General features: G+C 48.2%; 3 protein-coding genes across 3 annotated transcripts; 1 reads left to right on the plus strand and 2 right to left on the minus strand.

Moving 5' to 3' along the window:
* Positions 1 to 64: 64 nt before the first annotated feature.
* On the plus strand, positions 65 to 1,016 carry EDB93DRAFT_1101111 (uncharacterized protein; the record flags this gene model as incomplete). The annotated part of the gene is made up of 5 exons (XM_041447069.1): positions 65 to 143; positions 168 to 202; positions 251 to 706; positions 758 to 922; positions 951 to 1,016. The coding sequence occupies 5 exons, from the start codon at positions 65 to 67 to the stop codon at positions 1,014 to 1,016; spliced, it is 801 nt and encodes a 266-aa protein (XP_041311540.1).
* A 14,577-nt stretch (positions 1,017 to 15,593) lies between these two features.
* Positions 15,594 to 16,300, minus strand: EDB93DRAFT_1101113 (uncharacterized protein; the record flags this gene model as incomplete). The annotated part of the gene is made up of 3 exons (XM_041447070.1): positions 15,594 to 15,648; positions 15,677 to 15,980; positions 16,264 to 16,300. The coding sequence occupies 3 exons, from the start codon at positions 16,298 to 16,300 to the stop codon at positions 15,594 to 15,596; spliced, it is 396 nt and encodes a 131-aa protein (XP_041311541.1).
* A 7,225-nt stretch (positions 16,301 to 23,525) lies between these two features.
* Positions 23,526 to 27,373, minus strand: EDB93DRAFT_1101114 (uncharacterized protein; the record flags this gene model as incomplete). The annotated part of the gene is made up of 7 exons (XM_041447071.1): positions 23,526 to 23,532; positions 23,562 to 23,695; positions 23,731 to 23,837; positions 23,927 to 24,078; positions 24,291 to 25,199; positions 25,371 to 25,970; positions 26,037 to 27,373. 7 exons carry the CDS (start codon positions 27,371 to 27,373, stop codon positions 23,526 to 23,528), a joined length of 3,246 nt encoding a protein of 1,081 aa, XP_041311542.1.
* Positions 27,374 to 27,522: the final 149 nt, after the last annotated feature.

Consider the following 27,522-nt stretch of genomic DNA (forward strand, 5'->3'; position numbering starts at 1 on the left):
GTAACCAGCGACGGAGCGTGTGGTCTTACTGAAACAGTCTAACTTGGCCACAGGCAGATATCCAATGAGTATGGCTGCATGCTTTCAAGGTTTCCAACCCCCGCGAATACATCATGTTCCCCCACCTATGGCGTCAGTTCAAGGTTTGTGCCCACTCAACTTAACAGTGCCCGACACCATCCTGTCTGGTCCTGGGGGACATGTAAGTAAGGTCATTTGCATGGTACTCCCCACTGAGTTGCTTGTACAGGGAATGCCAATACCTTTGAGTGGTGGGCCAGCAGACCCACCACCAGGCACTAGATTTAATGCATGGACGGGCATGTTTGACAGCATCTTGGATATCTCCAGCCATGAGCTCACAGCAGCCGATCAACACAGTTCACCCTCACCCTTTGCACAGATCCCTGGTACTCGGAGTCTCAAATGGCCAGCACCTGCACTGGGTATGGCTGAGGGCTTACAGGTAGTCCAAAAAGTCAAGCTCGGTGATGGTGGTAGCCGGGGTCGAGTTCATTGCAGTGACTTCGATGGACTTTATTCAGCCATCATACAACTAGCCATAAGTCACTATCAGTGTGTCCTTACCAATAGTTCGATTTATCCCAATGATGTTGAACATTGGGACTGGTCCGCTGAGGCATGGAATGCAGCCTGTCGTGCCAATGGAGTCAAAGTTGAATACAATGAAGATGCATACAAACTGGTATGTTCTCACATTTCAGATACTGTTGTTTAGTTGCTTGTTGTCCCACAGATCACATCACGTGGCTCAAATTTACGGAGTGAACTCAAGAACCTCATGTGCCCACTGGTTGAAGCTGATTTTGGCTTTGTCAATGAAAAGACACCAGTGATCATTAAGGCGAATGCTACACTAGCAGCAGCTGTGGTGGAGAATCGTAAAATTTTGACATATAAGGTATGTTGATTTGAGTAGCTGGCACAAGGCACTCATGGCTAGCAATAGGACTGTCAGGCATGCAAAGGTGCTTATGAGGCAGACATTATTCTGAAAGGAATGATCAAGTGGTGTTACAACAAGAAATCTTTGACAGGTGTCAAATATCCAACCTACTTCAAGGATGCAGAGAGTGGCGGCACTACATTTGGGATTGTCATGGCACTGTTACCATAGCAATTATGATCCAGGAGTTAGGAGCCATTTCTGGACTCTGTGAATCACCCAGAATATTCTCGTAGTTCTTAGTTGCATTGCAAAATATTATTGTTCATTCACCGTCATACTCCGTCACTTGTTATACTCGTGCATACTGCTCGCAATCCGACACTCATTATAAAGTTTCCGACCTATTACTGTGAAGTCCAAAAGTCCGAAATCTCGGACATTGCACTTTGGCTTCGGACATTGTTTCGCACCATCAGACATTCTGTTATTTGCATTACTGACACATTTTTACTACTAATACCAATTAGCAATCCCTTTAGGATCGAACGCACTTGCTCTGCAAGTATAGCAGCATAGGTTGTGCTAAGATCTACCTAAACATTGTTGACTAGGTAGTACAATTTCCGCTGAGCCCAGCAGAGATTTACTCTTTACACTGTCAAGTGGTCAATAAACATCATGGGGGGAGCGGAACTCGATCATCGACTATCATCTCTTCAACCTCGTGTAGGAGTGCATCATTGGGCAAATGGCATCTCCACGCTGAAACAGCTCACAGGTTGAGAACATCAAGATCTTGAGAAGCTCCTTCCTGGTGTGATTGTGGGCACCATCACCGAATTCATCTTCCAAGCACAGAATCTCTTCCTGTATGACGAGACTTTACATTCTTTATCTGAAGCCCTACACGAATTTCACTACTACAAGGACTTCATCCTAACATTGGGTGGCTGCCATGGCAAGAATGGTCCTCTTCATCACTTCCAGATCCCCAAGCTAGAGTTAATGCAGCATGTCATCCGGAGTACTTGAGCCATGGGTGCTCCATATCAATGGACCAGCGATATCAATGGACCAGCGATATCAATGGACCAGCGATATCACTGAGCGATGCCACATCACTCATGTAAAATGGCCTTACCGCACATCCAATCGCAAGAATTTCCACAGTCAGTGCTGCTGCTTCCTCAACTGGCAGGAAAAACTTCAATTTTTCCAGCTTTACACAGTTCTGAAGTCACAGCAGGCAAGTCTGATCTATGAAATGTCCAGGGAAGCAAACACAATGGCCCTCCATTATCCCGAAGCAACTTGGATCTCCACTGTTCTGCCTGGCAAGCAGTACATTGTTGCTGGCAAGCCAATCACTTCTCTTTTTGACAACAATCACACTTGTTTTTCTTCTGATGACACTGTCGCCATCCTTCTTACTTGTCATCCACATTTTCCTCACCAATCTATTGAAGAAGCTTCCCAACGTTTCCACATTCCCAATCTCTGTCCAGCGCTGGGTGACTTGATCTCTGGTAGATCTTACCTCGAGCGCAATGGAAGGCAAATATGTTGCCCCAACTGTTCCCTCTCCTTTCATTACCTTCACATGTGGCAAAAATTCCGCATGCAGCAGTGCGCTATGCAAGATAGTCGTATTGTTAGTCCTGCTCACACCATTCAGGCACTACCACCAAGTTCTTCAATGCCGTTCGGAAGGGGAGACACTGTCTTAATCACTCACAAAAGTGGTGAGCTACTTTCCCCAGCAGTGTCCAAACGTACATGTATGATTTTTCCTTATATCTTCTTTGTGTCTCAATGCCAGAATCTTAGGGTATCTCATTGTCCAAGTAAAAGCTATTATCCAGCCTGTTACCAAAACACCACACTTGAACCAACCATTCCTTTACACCAAATTTTTCAACTTTTCTCAATCATCATTCAGCACCATCAACAATATCCGTTTTGTTACTCCAGTTCCTGTTACCAACATGTTTTCAGTTCATCGTTGTGTTCGATCAAACTGCGATCCCTTGGGAGATATAGTGCCTCTGAGCAGTGTATGTCAAGTCATCGAGCTTATTCCCAAGTTCGGTTGAGAGGTGCTGTGGCGATGACACTTTAGCGTGTGAGGTTCGAGGTCAGCGACACAAGAAGAAGTGTTCCTAAGGTAATAACAGTTTCAAAGTCTGCTAGTATTCCAGAAAAACACTGCCGTACCACTACGTATTGATACAGCCTTTATACTACGAGGATGCAGAAGATAACAGAGTCAAAAGGCGAAGGGGATGAATACAGGTAGCTGCCCCCTCAGCCGAAGGGCGATGGGCAGCAACTGTAGTACAGGGATCAAATGAGTGTAATAACGGTTAGGCAAGAGTGAGAACGCTAAGTCATGATGATACAGAACCGGCTGGGTGACACCATTGTAGAAAGCTGATTTCCACTGGGCTCAGCAGAAATCGTACTACCTAGACAACAAATATTTTGGTAGATCTTAGCATGACCTATGCTGCTATACTTGCAGAGCAAGTGCGTTCGATCCTATAGGGGTTGCTAATTGGTATTAGTAGTAAAAATGTGTCAGTAATGCAAATAACAAAATGTCCGATGGTGCGAAACGATGTCCAAAGGTAATCCGATGATGTCCGAAGGTACTTATCCAATGTCCGAAGCCAAAGTGCAATGTCCGAGATTTCAGACTTTCGGACTTCACAATAATGAGTCGGAAACTTTATAATGAGTGTCGGGTTGCGAGCGGTATGCGCGAGTATAACGAGTGACGGAGTATGACGGTGAACGAATGGTAATATTTCGCAATGCAACTAAGAACTACGAGAATATTCTGGGTGATCCGCAGAGTCGGGAAACGGCTCCTAACTATTGGATGATGATTGCTACGGGTCACTACAGAGTATTTAAGTAAGTACATAGAAATTCGGAAAACTACAGGTGAAGATAGTAGCAATATATTTCGGGTCCGATGTCTTATGTAATAAGACATGAGGTGCTGCGGACATGTAATAATGCGGTCCGAATGTCAGAAAATGTGCACGGAAATAACTACGCACCTAGTGAGGCTAGTTCGGATGGACAAGACATGGGATGGACAAGTGCGCGCGAAGTGCGATCGGCCAATGCGATGTCCGAAGGTCCGATGCACTGGATCCGATACGGAGTGGCTCGGACATGTGCAAAAGTGCGTCGGACATGTGCGCATATGTTTCAGGTGTTGACGTGAGTATGGAAATACGTGGTTTTGAGCCCAATGCCGCGACCATCGCTACACCGTTACATCTCCCCCTCCAGGCAGACACCAGTCTTCCTCAACCCCCTCTTGTGATTCCTCCATTCAATCCATTGAGGCAAAGGGCACTTTGGTCGCCTCGCTGGTTGAGGCGACCACAACCGGGTGCGTGGTGGGCATGCCAATGTCCTTCCTAATCCTTCCTAACCCGTGCTTCTTCAGCTTCTGGTCTTGCTTCCTCCCATAGTTCTTTTCCTTCCATTGAGCAGTGTGACACACCTCAATCTTCTCGCGCTGGTGAGTGGCATTCAATGCAGTCTGCCATACCATCTTCTCCATTTGTTCCATACGCATGGGCGACACAGTGATCTCCACATCATCGTCCTCTTTGCCTATGATGTTGGCCAATTCGATGGCTGCTTTGGGGTTGACGACAGTACTGTGCTCATCGAGGTACGAGGCACTGGAGTGCAACACCTCACTGTTAAATGCGTGGGTGAAGAAGTCATAGCCCAAGGGGGCTGGAGGACGGGAACACAGAGATTTGTTGCGGAGGGCATGTGAGTACTCGACGAACAGTCTTAGCTGGTCGCGGGTGATAGTGACTGACTCCTCTGGGTTATCTGGGTTACTGATGAGGATGTTGGGCCCATGCCTCAAAAAGTATGAGAGGGTGCTGTCTTCGGGAGATACAGACATGGCGAAGACGGTGAGTTTGGTTTCCTCAAACTAAGAGTCGGAGGATGGTGACGCGGAAGATGTGATGGTGGGGAACAAGGATAGTGAGGATTCTCCAGGCGGAGGTGTCGGATAGGTGGAGGCGGGCATAGGTTTTATACTCCCAAGCAAGACCTGCCCTAATAACAGTCGGGAGTCGTCACTAGGGAGTTTCCCCCGCCCCGCTGGCAAATTATTGATGTTAGTGGCTCCAACTAAATCCAGATACTCAGCTAATGCATCAAGGTGTGATATATCAGCGTAGGGTAGCCAGGTAACGTCCCCGGCCCTCCACTCCACTTCAAAAGTGGCCTCTTCGCTGGCGCTGGTGTGTGACACGATTCGTTTGATGGCCCATTCAGGTTCTCGTTCGTCGTCAAAGTTTAAGACCTGAGCGTCTGACCACCCTGGGAACTTTCAGTCATCGTTGGGCAGGTGTATGCAGAGCAGGGATGAGTGGAACACCGGGTGAACACCCCAGCTGCGCATTCTACTAGGTAAGTCAATCATAAACGAATTATTACCGTAGTCTCGGGTGATCTTATACAGTCCCACATATTTGGGTATGAGCTTGCGTGCCAGGCCCTTCGGCAGGGCCATGTTCTTTGTTGACACGTAAGTCAAGTCTCCTTCCTTAAAGGGACATAGCTGATGTCGTCAGTTAGCGTGTTGTGTTTGTTTCACATGTGCCTCGAGCATAGAGTCATGTGCACTCATTTGAGCTAACTTCATCTTTTGCAGGTAGGCTTTCACGCTGGGGTACTCATCCTTTGTTGGATTGTTCCATACCATGACCCTGGGGGTGCGTCTAGTGTTGGCCTCAAATGGTGAGAGCAGGGTAGTCTCAGAGCTCGCTAAGTTGATGGCAAATTCGATTGCAGGTAGCTTGGACACCCAGTCCGTCTGGGACGGGGACACTATAGACCTGAGCATCTGGGTTACCATTCTGTTGGCTCGTTCTGTGGCTCCATCCGACTCAGGGTGGTAGGCGCTGGACATGTTTTGCTGGATTCCCATCAGGGCATTCAGGTGAGTCCAGAATGTGCTGGTAAACAGAATGTCTCGGTCACTAACAATTGACTTAGGTAGTCCATGATGCTTGTAGACTTCGGCAAAGACAAGCTCCGCTACTTCTTGCGCCATGTAGTTCGTTCAGCTGGGTACTAGGTGCACCATCGAGGTAAGTCTATCAATTATTACCGTGATAGCATCATATTCACCATCGCGGTTCTTAGATATCAGCAAGGGGCCCACAAAGTCTATGCCCACCAAGTCCCATGGCTTTTTGGGCACTTGGAGCGGGTGTAACAAGCCATATGGCTTCTGGTTCGAGGGCTTACTTCTCTTACAGGTCACACATGACGCGCAATATGAGTTAACGTCCTGTGCCATGGATTTCCACCATACGTGGTCTCATAAGTAGATGAATGTCTTAGCAGCTCCCAGATGGGCCAGTAGGGAATGGGCTTGTGAGATCACTATCTCTCTTATGGCTCGTTCCTTCAGCGTGACGTCCGGTATGCATAGCAATGTCTTTTCCTTCAGGTGAATGCATACCAGGCCGTCCCTGATTTCGAAGTTCCGATATTCTGCTGGTGAGTCCAGTATTCGTTTGAAGAATGGATCCCTGCTGTACTGGTCCTTTAGTCCAGCTATCAGCTCATCCTCTGCAGGGTATTCCTCCTGCATTGTCAGTTGAGGTTCGGTATGTGACTCCTCTGTTTGTGACTCAGTCTGGCTGACATTGCTAGGGTGTTTGGCAGGGTTCTGCCCTGCCTCCTCCCCCTCCTTTCGTCCCTTAGGTCCCTTGAGGACGGAATGGCCAGCCATCTGTTTGGCGAATTCTGCCGCAGTTTCAGGTCACCCTGTCTCTGCCGGAGCCACCTCCTTTGGCTGGTGCTTGCGCCGTGGTTTCTCACCCGCCTCTACAGACACCACTGGGTGCCCATCTGCAGCCACTGGAGCTGCCTGTAGGTGATGTCGTGTGGGTGTAACCTCATCATGATCCTTCGGTCTGGCGATAACCTTGTCATGATCCTTCAGCTGGACAATAACCTCATCACAATCCTTTGGTCTGGCCATAACCTCATCACAATCCTTTGGTCTGGCCATAACTTTGTCACGATCCTTTGGTGGACGATAACCTCATCACAATCCTTCAGTCTGATGGTCTGCTTCTGAGCCAGGCGAGAACTCCATCTGGGAGGGTTCACCGCCCTAGCTTTGTCCCCAACCAAGACTGGCATGGACACCAGGCTAGTCAGTGCCCATCCGTGGCCCATGGCCACGTCTTCGTCATGTATGGTGAATTCGCCAGGTGCCCACACAGTGCCAGGTGCGTCATACGAGTACATCCTGGATAGTGCGTCCGGCAATATGTTTTCAATTCCCGGCAGGTATTTGACCTCAAAGTCAAACTCCCCCAGCTTTTCCAGCCATCTAGCTTGGCGCCCCAACAGATCACACTGGATCAGTAAGTGTATTAGTCCCTTGTGGTCTGTCAGCCATGTGAACCGTGCACCCTGCAGGATGTCCCTATGGTGGAGCATGCCTTCAACCCCAGTGAGCATTTCCTGCTCATGCACCGGGTAATTCTGTTGCACCGGATTGAGCTTAGCACTGTAGAATGCCGCAACCCATGCGGTTTTCCAGTCAGGACCTTGTGCAACCATGCAAGCGACACCCTTGCCACTGGCGTTGGACATGAGCCAGATGGGCTCAGCATCTGGCCCATAATCCAAAGGTACGCGGCTATGCTTTGAGCATGTCGCGACATATTGCTTGACCTCATCAAATGCACGTTGCTGCGTGAAGTCCCACCAGAACGGGATGGTATCTCCTGTGATCTCTGCCAGCATGCTCATCGGCACTCTTACACAATGGATATTGTCCGCCAGGAATCCTACCATGCCCAGGAAGCTTTGGAGCACATCACGGTTCATGGGCATTTTCCATGCGAGGATCTTGTCCACTTTTGCAGGGGTCCATCCGGATCCCCTCATCGTTGATCACTCGACCCAAGATTTTTAGCTCCTTGCAGAGGAACTGAAGCTTACCCTCACTTAGGTAAAGTTTCTCTCATTTGAGGATCCCCAACACTGTTCTTACATGCTCCATGTGTTCTTTCAGAGAATCCAAGTATATGATGATATGGTCGAGATATATGTCCATCCATCGGCCTATGAATTCTCCAAACAGGTGATTCATCAGTGCCTGATATGTCGCCAGTGCGTTGCAGTCTCCCTGCTGCAAAACAGTACTGACCATGTTTCCATCGGGCATCGTTACCGTGGAGCGGTCGACATGCTCAGGAATGATCCAGATTTGCTCATAGGCATCCTGTCCGTCGATTATTGATTGGTAACGCTTACATGCTACCCGTCTTAGTATTCCATCGATGTCCGGCAACAGTGAGGACAGTTTTTTAGTGTTCTGATTGCACTCACGTAGATCCACGACCATTCGTAGCTTATCCGTACTGGGCTTTTGGATGAAGAGCATCGGTACTGTGTTGCCAGCGCTGGTCATTCGCCAACGTCCCAATGCCAGGTACACTTGGTGTTTCTTGCCCCACTGGGGTCTCAAGGGTTTGGGGCCCTGGAAGGGCGCCATTTGTACACCTTTTCGGGGTCAATCAATGGTATGGTGTGGTTAATTTCTCTCAGTGGGGGAAGGCTGGTCTGACTAGCCTTAGCACATAGTGGTCTGGCCCATGCCATCAGCTGTTGCCGGGCATGCTCCAGATTCTCTTCGACAGCACCCGCCGCTCTCGATTCGAGGACCAAGACCTGCTCTCCCCATACTGGCAGAGCCTTATCACTGCCCACAATGACCCGCAAAGGGTTCAGGCTAGTGCTGCTGTGGTCCGGTTCAGTCCGGTTCAGAGGGTCTTCAACAAGAACCGAGAACCGGACCAACAGTTCAGTTCGGCGAAATCGTCGAACCCTGAACCGGACCGTTGAGAACTGTTCTCAACGGTCTGGTTCGGTTTTTTTTGTGGTCCGAACTCGAACCGAACCATAAATTTTTCTATAGGGACAGCAAAAAATAATTGACGAAATACTAGCTACACATTGAGTAACTAGTCTAATAAAATTTGTGCATACCCCTCTGCCTCTGTAGCTACCGAAAGATGTCCATTACGGTAAGCGGCCTTCATTAACTGTAGAGCAGAGAAGGTGGATGATCCAAGAGCATTGCGGCGCAAGGTTGATGTGATTCCTCCGCTAGAGAATGCGCGTTCAGAGGGAACCGCACTACCTTGTGTTACGACTTGGATGGTATCTGTTGGCGACGCTCAAACAGAGCTTGTGTTGTCAATGGTCAAGGACATCCTTGGGCTAGCCCAAGGTTAGGGGTCTTACTTGGCGAAGCTTCGGCAAGTAAGATTTGATGCCTATGTCCAAATCGGGTAGCTTATGTCACACGGATGCGAGACGATAAGCTATATCGGCCTAGGCTTACGACACCCGAAGGTTAATCGTAAGATCGTCGTTAATTAGAAGGACAGAAGTCCGACTAGTTAACAGGGGCTTTGCTTGTCGACGAAGTCGACAAGTAAAGATCGAGACTATAGGCTTATCCACGAGGAGCAGATAAGAAGATAGAATATAGACTGCTGGCGAGGCAGAAAGGATCACTCTGGTGAGAGTAGGAGGTCAAGAACCAAGTAGATTCAAGTTAGGGAATATAGTACATGGTAGCGAGTTTATATAGAGGACAGGAAAAGTATTAGTGGATGATAACTCGTACTACCAAGAGAAGCAATCGGTAAAGGGTATGACCATAAAAGGAAAGCACATTCGCGTTGAGACACGGGCGAGGCAGAACGTGCTGGATAAGAAAGTGAGTCAAAGGTCGAAATAAGAAGTGAAACGCGCAGGGGCACGATCGTGCAGCTGCGGAGCTATCTATAGGTCACATGTGCGACTGCGCACCGAGTCAGAGATCAAGAAAGGGAAAAGGGCAAAGGGGATGCGTCGTGCATCATATCATAGGTTACCGTCCGGACGGTAAGGGCAAGGGGACTGTCCGCAGGATCAGTCAGGTGGTGGAATGGAGCATGGGTATGCTTCGTCAGCGAAAGTATCCGGCCAGATGTACTGGCTCTGCTGAAGCGACAGGTAGAGAGCGAAAGGGAATGCGAGAATGACAAGGATGACCAGGGTAAGGTCGGGGTAAGGGTATGATGCAAGGGCTGATATGAGGAGGATTAGGAGAAAAATGGTAGGGGCCCAAGCGTCTAGATGTTCTTGTAACACCTTGAATCAGTAGATAATCGCGGGCAATACGAGCGAGTGTCAGATATTGTAGCGAGTGTAGCTAATGAATAATGTCAGTTGAGAATGTGTGAATAAAAAAACAACTTACCCCCCACCATGCGACGACATCTGTCTCTTCTAACAGCGAAGTAAGATATGAGGTGAGTTCGTGATGGGGGTCGCACATGTGAAGTTCTGCGGCTTGATGTCAAGCGTTTACCGGCGGGTTGCTTTGTGATGCGCAGTTGCCTTTTCGAGCGGAGTCACCCATCACCTTGGTGGCGCACCACAACCCTCATATCGATATCGTCGACATGACCTGGCAGACTGTGACCTGTTGTGGCGCACAACAATCTGAATCGGGTAACATCTCAGTTGAATTTTTGTTCCCACTCCGAATCTCCACGAAGAATTTGTAATGCCCAAAAATCCTTAATACTCCACTTCCTCGTGAGTCCTACTTTGAAAGGTATACACGGCTTCGCTGTGATGCGTCATATAGACTCCTACTCCTCTGAGGAATTCGCAGCTCACCTCCTACCTTGGGCAGACATCCGACCGGGGCCGGTCAGCGCTGCGCGCTTTCGCCCATTATCTTAGTACCTGCACTTGCTTTGTAAAATCTGTTCCGAATCTATTTGTTCTGCAAATATTCTCGTCAGAATGCGATAAAGCGACAACCAAAGACCGTCAAATGTTAGGTAGTGCAAATTCTGCATTTGGCCATGTACATCATCAGCACGCATTAAAGGGGTTGAGCTCGCTGGACCAATTAGCCTGGTACAAATGAAGTTAGACTCGAAAAAATGGGCTTGAGCTCAGATTCCGTAGGAATAAGGTGTTGGGAACTCCGCGCGTAGGCGCTGTCATTATCCTATTGGGTCATTTGGAATAGTTGCTGTACCGCGGGTTAGTACGGGAAAACTCTGATCCTCCGACACGCGAGTATACCCTAGTGAGAAGAAAGGAATATTCAGCACATAAAACCCAGTCATCTTCTTACCATTTTCTTCAGAATTATCTTATCCCATATTACACCAAACAATGTGTTTCTCTTATGTGATTGTCCTCGCCATAGCTTCAGCATCATTAATCTTCGCCGTGCCCACTGACGCGGCGGCTGATGATAAATGTCCTACATGGTGCTGGGATGACAGTGCATGCCGAGGCTGCAGAAATGGGCAAGGGGGCCTTTGCGTGATTATCAGTAGTTTTCCTGGATTTGATAACATGACTCACCTATACATGACAGGACTTTCTTCATTGCCACTGAGGGCAATAGAGACGATGAATATCAAGTACTAGGAGTGGGCGTTAGAAATCCAGCTTCACATGCCATGGAGAGCGTGACAAGAGCCTCAGTGTACTAGGAATGTGACTGAATGGCGTGTTAGAGATCGAGGGAATGTATAAGGAACTCAGGGGACCAGAAAAACATGTAACGAAAGACGTGCCAATGAAAAAAAGATGCAAAGTCAGAGGGCAAGCGATAATAATGGATGCAATAATTACGATCATCGTAAATGAGAGTAAAGAGAGTCGGACTCTCTAGGGTTGAGCACAGGTGAACCCGCGGGTCGCTGAATCCAGCTTTGTCTGGCTCGAGAGTCGCTGACATGATCTGATAGGTTGGGCTGGACCGAGCATTAGCTCGGGGGGGATGCAGGCAGGGTGGAGCCGCTCGGGAGGGCGGGACATCTACCTACGAATTTGACCATGCCATAGGACTATCGAGTGACGGAATGAATGGTAATGAATAACATGCCGTGAAATACGACTATTTACATAGCGCGGAATTACGAAGTGTGAAATGTAGCATGAAAAATTTGAGGGAGTGGTGGGTGGGTAAAAGAAACGATTGTAGGTATGGACAGTAGTGAGGAAGTATGCTGTACGACGAACTCGTCGTCGTGTAGGAAAGGAAAATAGATACAGAAGCAAATAGCGCGCGCGCTCAGCTGGACATATGGTGCCGAGACATTCCGGCAGGCTCCATTTCTCGGCACCTGTACATTCCAGCTTTGTCTGGCTCGAGAGTCGCTGACATGATCTGATAGGTTGGGCTGGACCGAGCGTTAGCTCGGGGGGGACGCAGGCAGGGTGGAGCCGCTCACCCAACTAGCCGGAACGATCCGCGGCTCATAGCTGCCTAGCCCAACAAGACGTGGAGGCGACAGTCATAACAATGCTGCGTTGGCCATGTGCTGAGAGGAAATTTGTTCGAATGCACAAATATATGTTTTGTATGCTAATGACTTCCAGCGGCCGGCAATGCGAACTATTCTGGGGTCGACTTTCTTCGCGAGATAAAAGGAAGCACCACCTATTCGAAAGGAGTGACCGAAGGACGTGCCCCAACCCCAGGCTATTAGAATTGAGTTGATGCGTTCCAAGGCTCGTATTTTGGTCATTGGACGAACATCACCTTTGCTGTCGCGCCACGAAAATAAAGGATCATTCGCGAGGGCAGGAACGATTGAAGCCAGGTTGCGGAGAGCTGATAAGGGACATAGGTTTCCTTGCTCGTTGAGAAATACTGATTGTGACTCTCCGGTTCTCGCTGTTTTGGTGGATGGCAGATCAAGACGTGCATAAGGGTTGTTTCGCAGATCGTGTCTGAAGAATGTGTGAGCGCGGGTGAGGTGTTTGAGTGGATTGAATGCAGAATGAGAGGCAACGGAGACTTCGCCAAAGCGCATCATACCAAAGAATGCGCACGACGCCATTGCCCAAACACACGCGTCGAACGGGTCTGATAATATGAGGGTGGATTTGATGGCCGTGAGCATCGCGAGTGAAATTGGTGGCCGGAGAGGTTTTCGATGGCCACCGTGCAAGTTTTCCAGGCCACGCAAGGACCAATTAATGCGATCATGGTGAGAATCAGATAGTGGCAGGGGCCAACCTTGCGCAATGTGCCAGGCTCACACAGCAGACAGGTATTTACGTGCTACCCCGACTGAAACAGGCTCGAATGCCACAGTAGTGCCACTATTAGCTGAAAGAAGTGGATCGCTAGGGTCTGGATCTGTGACAGCCCATAAGGCAAAGGAATGCAGCACTTCAAAAGATGCTGGAAGGCGGTTAGATTCTGGAATCAAAAAAATATCACAGAAGATGTGAAATTTTCGTAATCCGGCACCATAGCTAGCCGTGTCACGGAGAGATGCTCGGTTGGCCAAATTGGCTATATGTTGAATTACCGGGTTATCAATCATGGACGAGGGCAGAGAATTTACACCTCGCCACATGAAAAGCCGTTCTGATGCTCGGCAATTTGGGCGGAGATGCGATGAGATCGTGTTCAATATGGGGGGTGTTGAAGGTGGGTGACTGACAACCAGAGATACGTGATGCAGTGCCCTTACAATAATTGGACGAGTTTGCCTGATAAATGCGGTGGTAGGGGAATGGAAACTGGACTCGCTGCTCCAGGGAAACCACTCAAAAAGGTCTCGACGTCGCCGCGAGACAAGGCATCTGAGATATTGGTGCGAGTGGGCACGTAGACTGCCTGTAGATGAAAGCCATTCTCTGCCTGCATCCAATACACATGCTTCAGGACCGCATTCGTTTGAGGGCTGCGGGAACGGCCTTTGTTCGTCACTGCCACTACTCCGATGTTGTCCGAGCGCACTAAATAGGTGACGTTTTCCGATGATCCGTGGTGCGTTATGATACCTTCGAATTTGTTAAAAAAAAAAATAAGTCGGTGGAAGGCTGAAATGATAGGACAAAATTACCCAAGTGCAGGGCCAATCGAAGCCCAAGTTCTATTGCGGTGGCTTCCGCCCAACCAATGTCGAAATCCCGCTTTGGGCCGACCTTGAAACCTGTTGCCCAACGCCAGACGGCCCAGTGCTTCTGAATGACCACTCCGATGCCGAAGGAAGAACTTGCATCTCCCCACCACCCAATGTCCATTGGTGACGGGTCTGTGATGAGTATCGAGTTTGGAAGGAGTGATAGTAGAGATTGGATCCAGGGCAGATCCGCGAGAACAGCTGCGGACGGGCGAAGATGTGCGCGTGGAGAACGGAAATTGGATGCGAACACTGCTATAGCACGCAAGAACGGACGGATCAGAGGGAAGATACATGCCACGTGCACGAGTTTTCCGTGCAGACTGGCAGCCTCCTTTGCAGTGAATGTGGCTCCGAGGCTCAGCCAGAGCGTGATTGTGTCCTGCACTTTGCGGAGCTTGTCCTCCGGCAGTGAAACTCACTTGAGGTCCAAATCCCAGTCGAAACCAATATATCGTTGGATGGAGGCAAAGAGCCGAAGCTTCTCGAGGCTCCACGGTACTCCGCAGTGGGCTGTTAAGGCTATGAAATCTGCTTTGGTCCATGATTGGTGTGGGAGGCGGATGACTAGGAAATCGTCTACCCATTTTCGGATGAGTTCGAAACCGGCTTTGTTGTAAATGGCTACAAGCATGTCGGCAACGGAGCCAAAAACACCAGCACTGGAAGTAAGGCCGAACATGAGAGCTCGATCCACGTAAACAATTCCTTTCCAGAATATGCAGAGGGCATTTTGCTGCCAGGGTATTACTGGAATTATACGATAAGCTGAAGAGACGTCGAAGGTTGCTGCAACACAACCGGGGGGAAGCGTGAGGATGAGGGCGGCAGTCTCGTCGAATGTACCCCAGATGGTAGGAAAGTCGTCTGTGCTGATTCCGTTGTTTACGGACTGTATATTTGGGGAGTTGCGTGGGTAGGATAGGTCCTGCACTATGCGGAACTTGCTAGAATGTGGCTTTGGGACAAGGCCCAGAGGGGAAGTACGAAATGGTCCGATTAAGAGTTCGAGGTCTGCGGGGCTGAAACCTGTAGAATATCTGCCCGCGGCTTGTTCTGAGAGTATGTACGCGTCGATTATGGAAGGATTGAGTAATGAGGACGAGTGATTTTCGAAATAAATGAGTAGTGGGTGGTGATTCTGAGACACCAACATTGAAGCCGTTATGTATACCGTCAACGATATGACGCCAATCATTAAATATACCATATGTACGAAGGATCTCTTCCACCCGGAGGTAGTCGAGCGGGGTGACAACAGCGCATGGGTCACCCACGAGCCTTGCAGCTCCCGGCGCTGTGAGAAGAATCTCCGCAGATGCTGCAGGAGTGGACATTTCTGCAGTTGGGACCGAAGGTGCAGATGGATCCCCAATTAAAGCAGTAATGTTTTCCGTTTGAGGCAGCGAGTGCATGCTTGCTCCTGGCGTTGGTAGCGAGGGCTGCAACCGGTTTTCCCGCTGCGGTTGTATCGGCGGAACAGTCGGCGGGCAAGTGGCCACTTGCTCCGCAACGAAAACAATGGCTCAATACAAGTGTATGCGACTTTTTATGAGGGGAAGAATGAAAATTGCTTGGGGCAGCTCGCTTAGAGGGTGAGATAAATGGAGCAGACTGAGGTATGATAGCAGGAATTTTATTATTTGCAATGGTAAGGGCCGCTACATCGAGGCTGGCAAGATTATGCTCGTGGTTGGCATGAGCCAATTCTCTTTGCTGCACGTCGTAGTGCATTGCCACGGACCAGCCATGCGTACGGCCGATATCGAGAACTACAAGATGGTGAGATACAAGGGCTGACGCCCGAGCCTCGCCCCAATAGTGCAGGGTTCTATCCTCAGCAGCCTTTGCTGCCGCTATCCAATCAACTGTTACAATCAAGAGCTCGTTTGCACGGTCGAGACCTTTAGCTGCAAGCCCATCTTGTGTAAAGATGAAGGCTGAGTCCTCTCCACGCAGGAAAGCCTTCGAGCGAGCTGCGTGTGTGAGAGCTGTGTATGGAACGTAGCGATATTGCTTAAAAGCCTCCTCGACTTTGAGGGGTATGGCTAGAACGGAGTATGTCAGAAAAACGAGTATAACGGTGCAGCAAAATGGGGGATGGAGCAGATAACATAAAGAAAACGGAGCCACGAAGAAAAACCGACACGGTAAGGTGCGGAATTCACGAGTGAAAACGGTGATATTGCCTAACTAGGCTGATGGCTCGGTGTGGTGCTGTCGGTGAGCTACTGAAAGGTAGCCGACGATGCGAGTGCGGTATACGTGGGATAACCACGATTTGATACGAACAACGGTGGAGATGGACTTACGCAAGCTCAGAGCACTGACTTTGTGCCCTGGTTGGAGGGCAGGTAAGACGAGCCATTTAGGCTCGTCTTTAGCGCCAGCGAGGTTTGCTCGTATACGGTCGACATCCGCAGGGTTCGCTACCAGAGCTTGTTGAGGAGCGGGGGCTCTGGCCGGTATATGGATGCCGTGAGCGTCCCCACGCTCGAGCTCGGCGATGCGTGCCCTTAGAGCGGCGATTTCGTCCGCGGGTGCGGGTGCAGCTGCTGGTGGTGCTGTTACTGGCGGTGCTGCTGCTGGCGGTGCTGCTATTGGTTGCGTGACATGAGGCGCTGGAATAGGCGCTGCGGGTTGAGTGGCGTGAACGGCGGAGGGATGGGCACGCTGTGGTGCTGGATGCTGGGCTATCTGCGATGCAGGCAGCTGAGGTGGACCAGCTGTCACGAGTACCTTTAACAAACCATTATTCTTTCTTGAATCTTCCTAAGCATCAATACACAGCGCCTAAATCAAACCCTAACCCTACCTTGAAAGCGTCTATCATTCCCGAGATACCTTTAGTGCCCACGACACATGTCTTCGATGTGATTGATGAAGAAGACGAGTTCTTTGATTGTGAATAGATTAGATTAGATACGATAAGATAAGATATGGTCACGTGATACTTCTTTAATATTCTACAATGTTCTATGGTACGATTCCCTTTTCTATTTTATGATTGGCTAGTAGTTGTAACTCAGTTTCAATCTCTGTTTCAATAGTTGTATATAGTTAGCATGTCTTGGTCGATAGTTCTTTAGTTCAAACCTCTTGTATCTACAACTGTAGCAATCCAAGACGTACTTGCTCATCGTCCTCTCTGTCCGATAACCTTTGTTTGAGTCCTAGTCTCTGCCCAGCGTTAATTCGTTATTGGGTTGTGACATTAGGTTTGAACTATAGGAGACTCCGACTCTCGCATACCGCTCACATCATTTCTCTCTAGGTGATTCGTTGAGCACATCGCCAAACAAACCACTTAGACAGCCATTACACGTTTTCCATTGCCCAGCCTAAACAGCTGCGATCATCTTTTCTGAAACCCATCCTTTTGCTCACTTGAGCTTTTTATGAATAGCCTTTATTAGTTAGTAGTCCTATACCAGGCCCTGCCTTACATTGCAGCCGCCAGTATATGGAGGTGTTGACGACATTAGGCGTCTCGCTACAACTTTGAGTGCTGGCCCAAGACCCTGCCTGCTCAACGTTACTATAATTGCTTTCATACCTACATCTTTCTTCATACGCACGTAGAACCTTTTGTTAAGTCTAGTGGAACTGTCGCATCTGCGGATAGTCCTACCATCATTACCACGAGGATTTAGATACGGGATTCTAGTGAGACTCACACTTGTAAGCTTCGGCTGGAAGAGTGATAACTTGTCCTAGACCTGTACCCTTTCGGTGATTGAGAAGTAGCACACACGAAGCACACAGTGTTTTTCCCACTTAACAAAAGCGTAGTTTTACATACCTCTTTCTAGTTAGTAATTAGGGAAGTGTCAGTCGGGTTGACTAAAGAACCCTTTGACCCTAAAGGACGAGGTTGATCCAGTTAGTACTGGGGACCCCTTTAGCTTTCCATTTACATATCCTTTTTCCCTCTCCCCTTTCATCATCTTTCCTATCCGGAAGAGCCGTTACGACCCGCTCTTCAACAGTCATTAGTGAATCGGATTCCAGAACGCACCTGGCACTATGGCTGAAGTCAACGAAACAGAAATGGGACCCGAGAACCCTCAAGAACCCCAAGAACAAGGGCCTCAGGGACCACAACCACAAGGCATAGCTATGCCGGTGGAGTTCACCAACTATGTACAGAATGCCATCACCATGGCAACACATGAACTGTACGTAAGGACACAAGAACTCCTTAACCACAACAACACACTTCGAGCACAGAACGCAACACAAGAGCTTCAACTCAGGACCCAAAACTCACAGATAGAGGAACTGAAGAAGAAGCTAGAGAGATTCGCACAAAGTCCGAATACTTCGCAAGTCAAATTGTCGAAGCCCACAGAATTTACCGGAGACAAAGATTCGATCTCCGTAGAAGTCTACGCTACGCAGTTGGCATTATATATGTCACAGTGGCCACTGATCACAGACAGGCAGAAAATCACAACTGCTCTGTCTTTTCTCAAAGGATCTGCTGCTAAATGGGCGCAGAAATACGTGATTGAGCTTGATTCCAAGCCAATATCCTTTGAGGATTGGTCAAAAGAATTCGAGACCATGTGGGGACAAGACGACAGAGAAGGAAAGGCTGTCAGGGAGTTGGAAACCCTGAAGCAAGGATCCTCATCAGTGCCCGAATACGCAGCAGCTTTCAAGCAGAAGGCTGCACTTACCAAATACTCCGACTATGATCTCTGCCTCAAATTCCGATCTGGCCTACAAACCCGGATCAAGGAGCAACTCGCTCACATTCCAGCGTCTGAGAAAGACACCCTCAAGAAGCTCATTGACTACTCCATACAGATTGGACGTAACTACGAGGAGCTAGACGCTGAAAAGAAGAAGAGTAATTGGTGGACCCCTAACAAGGAAACCACAAGAACCTTCAATAACTCAAGGCAGGCTGGTCCTAGCAAAGACAGTGATGCTATGGATGTGGACTCCGGCAAGCAGAGGGGATCTCCCAAACCCCAAGGAAAGCCTGGCGCTTTCACCTGCTACCGCTGTGGAGAACAAGGCCACATAGCGAGAAACTGTAAAGGTGCGCCAAAAGCGCAAGTCAAAGCGGCTGCTGTTGTCGAAGAAAACTCCGCGCCGAAGTGGTTCACAGATTGGATCGCTTCTAACAAAGGCAAGGATTTTTAAAGGGGTTGAAGTCAAAGTCTGCAGACCTAGACCCGAACAATCGTTTCTCTATTCTTTCTACGTTTCAAGATGTATCAGAAGTACATATTAGATCCAAATCTGAGCATTTTTATATTCCAATAACGTTGAAAGGAAAGAACCGACAAGCAGACGTAAAAGCACTTGTAGATTGCGGTGCATCAACATTATTTATCAGTGAGAAGTTTGTTGAGAAGAACAGTGTGAAATGCCATAAATTATTAAGGCCTATTTCAGTCAGGAATATTGATGGATCGCTAAATGCCGCTGGATCAATGACTCATTTCGCAGAACTAGGTCTAAAGATTGGTGATCATGAAGAAGAGAAAGCAGCCTTCATGGTTACAGACTTAGGAAGCGATGATTTTATTATCGGCATAGATTGGCTAAGATATCATAATCCAGAGATTGACTGGAATGCAGGACGATTTGCACTTTCTCGATGCCCTGTAAAATGTGAAACTAAAAAAGAAGAAAAACAAAACAAAGAGATAGATGATGTACCTAATCTGATTCCTACGGACGATGAAGACGAGGATGAAGAAGATATGTCGATGAAGAGGGCGACGGTTGAGGAAATAGAAGATGAAGAGTGTCCAGAGAGACTATGGATTCGTTATAAAGCCTCAGGTTGCCACGGAGCAGAAAGTAGCAGAAGAAGCTACTAAGAAGAAGCAGTCGGTAGAAGAAATGGTACCGGACTGGCTTCATGATTACCTGGGAGTTTTCTCAGAAGAAGAATCTAAGCGCTTCCCTGAAAGAAAGAAGTGGGATCATGCAATAGATCTTAAAGATGAGGGCGATCTTCTGCCAAATGCGAAACCCTATCCGTTGTCACCCAAAGAGATGGATACACTGAAGGAATGGTTGAAAACCAAGACTGCACTGGGACGTATCAGAAATTCACAATCTCCAGTAGCAGCACCTTTCTTCTTTGTGGCCAAAAAAGGTGGCAAGTTAAGACCGGTGATGGACTATAGAAAGCTCAATGAGAAGACGGTGAAAAATGCATATCCGCTACCGAGATCTCAAGATTTAATTGATGCTTTAACCGGTGCCACGATGTACTCTAAAGATGGATGTACGATGGGGGTACAATAATATTCGCATGAAAGAAGGAGATGAGTGGAAGGCGGCCTTCAAAACGCCGTTTGGTCACCATGAACCGACAGTGATGTATTTTGGACTCACGAACTCGCCTGCAACCTTCCAAACTATGATGAATGAAATTCTAAGAGACCTAATAGATGGCAAAACAGTAGTCGTCTACATTGATGATATAATGGTCTTTACGAATGGAAATAGGGAGCAGCACCGAAAGGTGGTACGAGAAGTCCTGAAACGATTAAAGGAGAATGACCTGTTCTTGAAGCCTGAGAAATGTAGCTTCGAACAGTCTAAAGTCGAGTTCCTCGGGTTGATCGTGGAAGAAGGCAATGTGTCGATGGACCCTGTGAAAGTAGAAGGAGTATTGAAATGGCCTGTTCCCAAATGCGTAAAAGATATCCAAGCATTCATGGGCTTTGCCAACTTCTATCGAAGATTCATACTTGGGTTCTCAGATATAGCCAGACCAATGAATGATCTGCTAAGAAAAGATGCCAAATGGGACTGGACGGAGAAACAACAAAAGGCTTTTGATGAACTTAAGAAACGTTTCACAGAAGCCCCCAGTTCTAGTCATGCCAGATGTTGAGAAGAAAAAGAAAATAGAGACCGATGCTTCAGATTACGCAACAGGAGCGGTTCTCTCTCAACTCATGGAAGATGGATTATGGCATCCAGTAGCATATTACTCTAAGTCAATGAATGATGCGGAAAGAAATTACGACATTCATGATAAAGAGTTATTAGCGATCATTAGAGCGTTGGAAGAGTGGAGGCACTATGTGCAGGGAGCACCTCACCCGGTTGAAATATGGACAGATCATAAGAACCTTGAATATTTCATGACGAGTCAAAAATTGACCAGAAGGCAAGCTAGATGGAGTCTTTTCCTAGCGGAGTATGAATTTACACTCCAACACAAGCCTGGTGTGGTTAATGATAAAGCAGACCGTCTTTCTCGGAGATCAGACCATAGAGGGGGGGTAGAAAACGATAACTCAGATCGCATTCTTTTGAAACCGGAATTCTTTACTGTAAAAGCTGCTAAAAGAGGTCAAGTCTTGGTGCATGGAGAGAAACATTTACTCCAAAAGATACGAAAATGCACAGAACGAGAGCCTGAAGTCGCTAAAGCGTTAGAAACGTTAAAAGCAGCACCGGTTCAATTGCGTAGAGGAATCCAAGAGTGGAATGTGGAAGATGGATTGGTGTTATTCCGAGGATTAGTTTACGTTCCAAATGACAAAGAGATCCGCCGAGAGATATTAGAGTTGTTTCACGACTCTCCACCGGCTGGACATCCTGGACGAGCTAAAACCTTAGAGTTGATTTCCAGAAATTATTGGTGGCCTTCAATGACGAAGTATGTCCACGATTATGTAGATGGTTGCGATAGGTGTAAACAAACGAAAGTGCTTCCGAGTAGACCAATGGGACCTTTACAGCCAAATGAAGTTCCAGAAGGACCTTGGCAGACAATCACCTGTGACCTGATAGTGGATTTGCTGAAGAGTGAAGGATATGATAGCATATTTGTAGTCGTTGATCGATTTTCAAAACAAGCACACTTCATTCCCACCACCAAAGACGTAGACTCGAAGGGTATTTCCGAGCTATTTCTGAAAAATGTATGGAAACATCACGGAACACCGAAGAAAGTGATTTCAGATAGAGGAACTCAGTTCATATCAAAGTTCATGGGACAAATGTCAAAAAGGTTAGGAACGAAATGGTCTGCATCGACCTCCTATCATCCCAGAACTGATGGACAGACTGAACACGTAAATCAAGAAGTAGAACAATACTTGCACATGTTCATGTCATATAGACAAAATGATTGGGTATCTTGGCTGCCGATAGCAGAGTTTTCACACAACAATGCAGTCACAGTAACCGGTCATAGTCTGTTTAAAGTTCTCTACGGGTATAACCCAGATTTCACGATCCACCCAAACTCCATGTCCGTAATCCCCGCCGCCGATGAGAGAGTTGATCAGATGAAAGAAGCGAGAGATGATGCCGAAAATACTCTGAAAATGGTCAATGAACGCATGAAGCGTTTCTACGACAAAGGAGTAAAAGAAGCACCTCAGTATAAAATAGGAGACAAGGTCTGGCTTGACGCGAAGAATCTCAAACAACGTCGTCCAAGTCAAAAACTGTCAGATCGTCATCTAGGCCCCTTTGAAATACTAGAGAAGATCGGTGAAGTGAACTACAAATTGAAATTACCGGAAAAATATCAGATTCACCCGGTTTTCCACGTAGAATTGCTTACGCCATATCACACATCTCGATTGATTCCTCATCCTCCTCCCAACCGACCACCTCCAGAATTGATTGACGATCAGGAAGAATTTGCTGTAGAAGAAGTACTAGATAGCCGATTGTTCCGAGGAAAGCTGCAATACCTAGTGAAATGGGAAGGATACCCAAAGGAAGAGTCATCTTGGGAGCCAGAAGAGAATTTGAAGAACGCTCCAATTCCTTTAGCGGAGTTCTACAAAAAGAATCCCACGGCCGCAGCCGGAAAATACCGAAGAATCAAAGGCTCAGTACTATTTACGGAAGATTTCAAACGATGGAGAGAAAAGAATATCCGACCTTCATTCGTTCATGATGACACTCACCTTAGAGAGGGGGTAATGTCACGAGTACCTTTAACAAACCATTATTCTTTCTTGAATCTTCCTAAGCGTCAATACACAGCGCCTAAATCAAACCCTAACCCTACCTTGAAAGCGTCTATCATTCCCGAGATACCTTTAGCGCCCACGACACGTGTCTTCGATGTGATTGATGAAGAAGACGAGTTCTTTGATTGTGAATAGATTAGATTAGATACGATAAGATAAGATATGGTCACGTGATACTTCTTTAATATTCTACAATGTTCTATGGTACGATTCCCTTTTCTATTTTATGATTGGCTAGTAGTTGTAACTCAGTTTCAATCTCTGTTTCAATAGTTGTATATAGTTAGCATGTCTTGGTCGATAGTTCTTTAGTTCAAACCTCTTGTATCTACAACTGTAGCAATCCAAGACGTACTTGCTCATCGTCCTCTCTGTCCGATAACCTTTGTTTGAGTCCTAGTCTCTGCCCAGCGTTAATTCGTTATTGGGTTGTGACACCAGCTTGGGCTGGGGGCCTTGGGGCAGCAGCTGCTCTGCTGCTTGGAAGAGATGGTGTTGTGGATGACGACGGCTGTGTGATTGAATTGGAACCAGATGCGGATGCAACCTGGGTTGATGGGGGAGTAATGGGAGCATTTGGCGCCCCTTCGTTTAATTCGATACCGAGGTGCTGATACATTAGAAACTGTAAAAGAAACGATTGTAGGTACGGACAGTAGTGAGGAAGTATGCTGTACGACGAACTCGTCGTCGTGTAGGAAAGGAAAATAGATACAGAAGCGAATAGCGCGCGTGCTCAGCTGGACGTATGGTGCCGAGACATTCCGGCAGGCTCCATTTCTCGGCACCTGTACATGCCATGATATACATAGTACAAACATACATAAATCAACATAGGCACGGTGGCATGGCGTGTGATGGGTTGTGCGGTCGTTTGTTCCGGTGCCGATGCTTCCATGAGTATGATGCGCGCCTTGACAACACATGATTCTGTTCTGCCAGTAGTAGTTGGTTGAAAATTGAGTTAGCAGCACATTGTGACAGCAAGTCATGTGAGAGTTTGATTGATTAGTACTTACCTTCAAAAAGGCTAAAGGTAGCCTGATTAACCAGTAGTGCGAATCCCGAAGACAACAGTTTGACGTGGAGACCGAAGTTGTCACAGTCGAAGTCGATAACGGTTCGGAATGGTTCGGCAAGGCCGAACCAGAATGGGACCGTTGGGGAAGACCTAGAACCGAGAACCATTTTCCGGTCCGGTTCTGGCTGGTGTGAGAACCGTGGACCGAACCGCGGAGAACCGGACCAAAAGTCCGCTTCGAACCATGGTTCTGGACCGGACCGCGGCAGCACTAGTTCAGGCCCACCGTCACCTGATGTTGGAACAGGAACAGTGTCCCGAGGATTAAATCATAATTTTGTAAGTTAATTATGTCGAAAAACCTCTCCTCCTTGACATGTTGGTAGGCGAATTGTGCCGTCGCGCCAAAGTTAACCTTCGACCGGGAGCCCTGGACAGCCAATTGAATAGTGAGTGGCTTGTCCAATGGGATATGTTTTATGCAAAGCTGATCCGCTAATGTAGTGGACATGAAGTCGGCCAGAGAGCCGGTGTCTATCAGGGCCTTCACCAGGCAGCCATTGATGTGCGCCACCACGACGACCGGCTTGGGTATCAGCCTCCGGAAGTCGCGGGTGACTGCCGAGTTTCGCTGAATGGCCGGGTACCTACCAGCGGCCACCTGTTGTCCATTTAACTCTACCAGGTGGTAGTGCCGAGGCGTTTCTTTGAAACGCATGTCCGGGATCACGAAGAGCTGGTGGATCACACTTTCCAGAGCGCGATCCATAGAACTGAGTTCGCCGGTATCCAGCAACCTCAAGTGGTAGTCCTCCCACTCTAACTCCTTGCTTAGCATCAGGGCATTGAGTCTTCGGTAACCTTTTAGGAGGCTCCTCGCATACCAGTGAGTCATATTAAGTTTTTCATTCCGCAGGAACGATTCACTAGCATTCACACAGAATTTCAGTTTGCGGTCGAATATCTCGTATACCACTCCCTCCTCCTGTTGTACGCGCTGGACACGAAACCGGTCCTTGCCAGGTTCACCGGGGAACCTTGGTTCGGCGTTTAGCAGCGACAGTACGCAGTTCCTTATTGCGTTACCCATTTGCCTTCGCTGCTGCATGCAGCGCCACAAGGACTTAGGTATGTTTAGTCCTATTGATAGTCGTCTCGCATACCAATCACTGACAAAGAACGCAGGGTTCGCTAACAGTGTCGAGGGTATCTCAATGTCGTCTTCCAGGTGAGATCCTCGATCCATGATCACATGGTTAGCGTCTGACACCCTGTATATCAGGAATCACTCAGCAGAGAAAGTTTCCTTGTCAGTGATATCATCACCCGGATAGGGCGCGCATTGTCATAGGACCTGCTCGGCTCGACGAGCCACCGGGTCTCCGAGCGGCTCATCAGCAATTCCCCAGGTTCGTGGAACAGTTCTTTCGGGTTCCTCATACCCCAGACTAATCCCGCACAATGGGATCTCAGAGATCAGCTCAGTGCAGTCTTCAAGCTTCCTTGGGTCGTTCTGGGTGTCGATGTGCACTGCATAATTAGGCACGCCCGGAGGCTTATCTCGTCGACCAGAGGGTACGTTCGTTCTCTTTGGACACTGTCTTGACATGTGTCCCGTTTCTTTACAGACAAAACATCTTCCTTCCGACATTAATTTGTTGTGTTCCTCACGGCTCATTTTGTCCTCCTTGGGGTGTTCAGGCCGTTTGCCCTGCACAGGCTTTTGTCCTCGATCCCGACGTGTAGATCCTGAGGATGATTTGTCTTTAGATCTCTGACCATCCTTAGATGAGCCTTGGTGGGTCTCATCCTCCCCAGTCTGGTGCGATAGATGACCCTTGGAGTCTTTAGCTCCCTTCTTAGTGGGTTTGGGACCCTCGTCGCGGCTTCTGCCAATTGTCGTTGCCGACTCGGCCAGCTCAATAATTTTGGCCATGTGCTGAACTTCCTGTAAGGTAGATACCTCAGGATTGAGATGCATTTTGTATAGCTCATTCTGAATTGAGTCGTTCAGGCCAAACCAGAACTTAACGACCTTCTCCCTTTCCGGTATGTCCCCGATCGTCATCCATAGTTCGTTCAGCTCTGACAAATAGTCGCAGACTCACTTATCACCCTGGTAGCAGCGGTACAACTTCTTGCGTTGTTTCATCTGGAAGTCCAATGGGAAGCAATAGTTGAACATTTCGGTGAAGAATTCTCTTATTCTCCATTTACCCAGTTGGTCTGACACTTGTCTTAGATAGAAATCGTGGGCCTTGCCTTTAAGGTAATGTGACAACACGAACACTTGTCGTTTGCGGGGCACACTGCCATCCTCCACGTAGGTGGTTCCTTCCGTTACGAACCGGTGGAACGCCCGAAGGTCAACCGATCCATCGTACTCTCTTGGAGGTATCAGTTTCAAGGTAGATTTCTTCTTGGATTTATGTTTTTTATTCTTACGGCGTTTTTTAGACGCTTTCCTTGATTTTCCTGCAGCATCGTTGGACGAGCTCAACGAGCTGTCCTCATTTTCACTGGAGGATTCAGTTGACAACTCAGACGACGTCCCAGATGAGTCGTCCTCAGGGTGACCAGGTTTGATTCCCTTCCCTCTTTCATTCATTTTCTCAAAAGCTCGCCCTAGATAGCTTTTAGGTGCGATCTGGGCTGCAGCGTCCATTGCGGGAGGGGTTTCCCTCCTCCCGGGTTCATTAGAGGGCCGGCCAGCAGCCTTCTTGACCATCTCCCTGACGGGATGATGGTCAGTGGGCCTTTGGGCGATCCTGACCTTAGGGTTGTTTTTGGAGGGTCTGGTAGGTCTCTCTGCTTTCTTAAGTCGTTCTTCTAACAAGTGAATTTTTTGCTCGTAGTACAGTATCATTTGTCGCTCGGTGGGCACCATGACTGTTGGGCCGTGCAGCTCAGAGTCCGACTCAGTCTGTTGACCGGTCTGCTCGTTTGCCCAGGCTCGGGATCTAGCCCAGGTCGCCAACACGTCTCTTTGGGCTTCTGGGCCCAATTCTGATTCCTCCAGGTCAACATCCCCCCAGTTTCTGGGGTCAGTACCTTTCCCCTTAGAGGGTCCTTCGTCATGTGACGATGATGTTTGCTTGTCGACGCGAGCTCCAACTTTGGCGCGTTTTCTACTGTAGATACACTGCCTTTCTTCTATAGTGAGTTGCTTTTCTGCTTCTCTCACTAAGTCCGGCTCTGGTTGGCTAACCTTCTTATGTTTTGCCTTAGTAGTCTTTCGAGACTTACTGGATCGTTTCTTAATGGTTTTCCAGTGGATTCTATCCTCAGATTCAGCTGAGGATTCACTTGTGGTCGCAAACGGGTTTTCAACAGGTTCGTTATTCCTTTCGTACATTATACTGGTCTGATCATGGGGACTAGCCGTAGCGCTATCAACACTAGCCGATCGCCTTCCAGCACCGGGCTGGGGCGACTCGGACCTCATTCGTACCACGTCACTGTATGAGCGGGCGGGTCTGAGAACGGAGTTGCCAATATGTGAGAATGATCTCACGATTGGCAACGGAGTTGGGGTTTTGTCGTGAGTATCCTGTTCAGTTAACGGGGACTCAGCTAATGATCCGGGCAGCGTCA

Source organism: Suillus bovinus (genome assembly GCF_016758785.1).
Source record: "Suillus bovinus strain UH-Sbo-P2 chromosome Unknown EDB93scaffold_7, whole genome shotgun sequence".
Lineage (NCBI taxonomy): Eukaryota > Fungi > Basidiomycota > Agaricomycetes > Boletales > Suillaceae > Suillus > Suillus bovinus.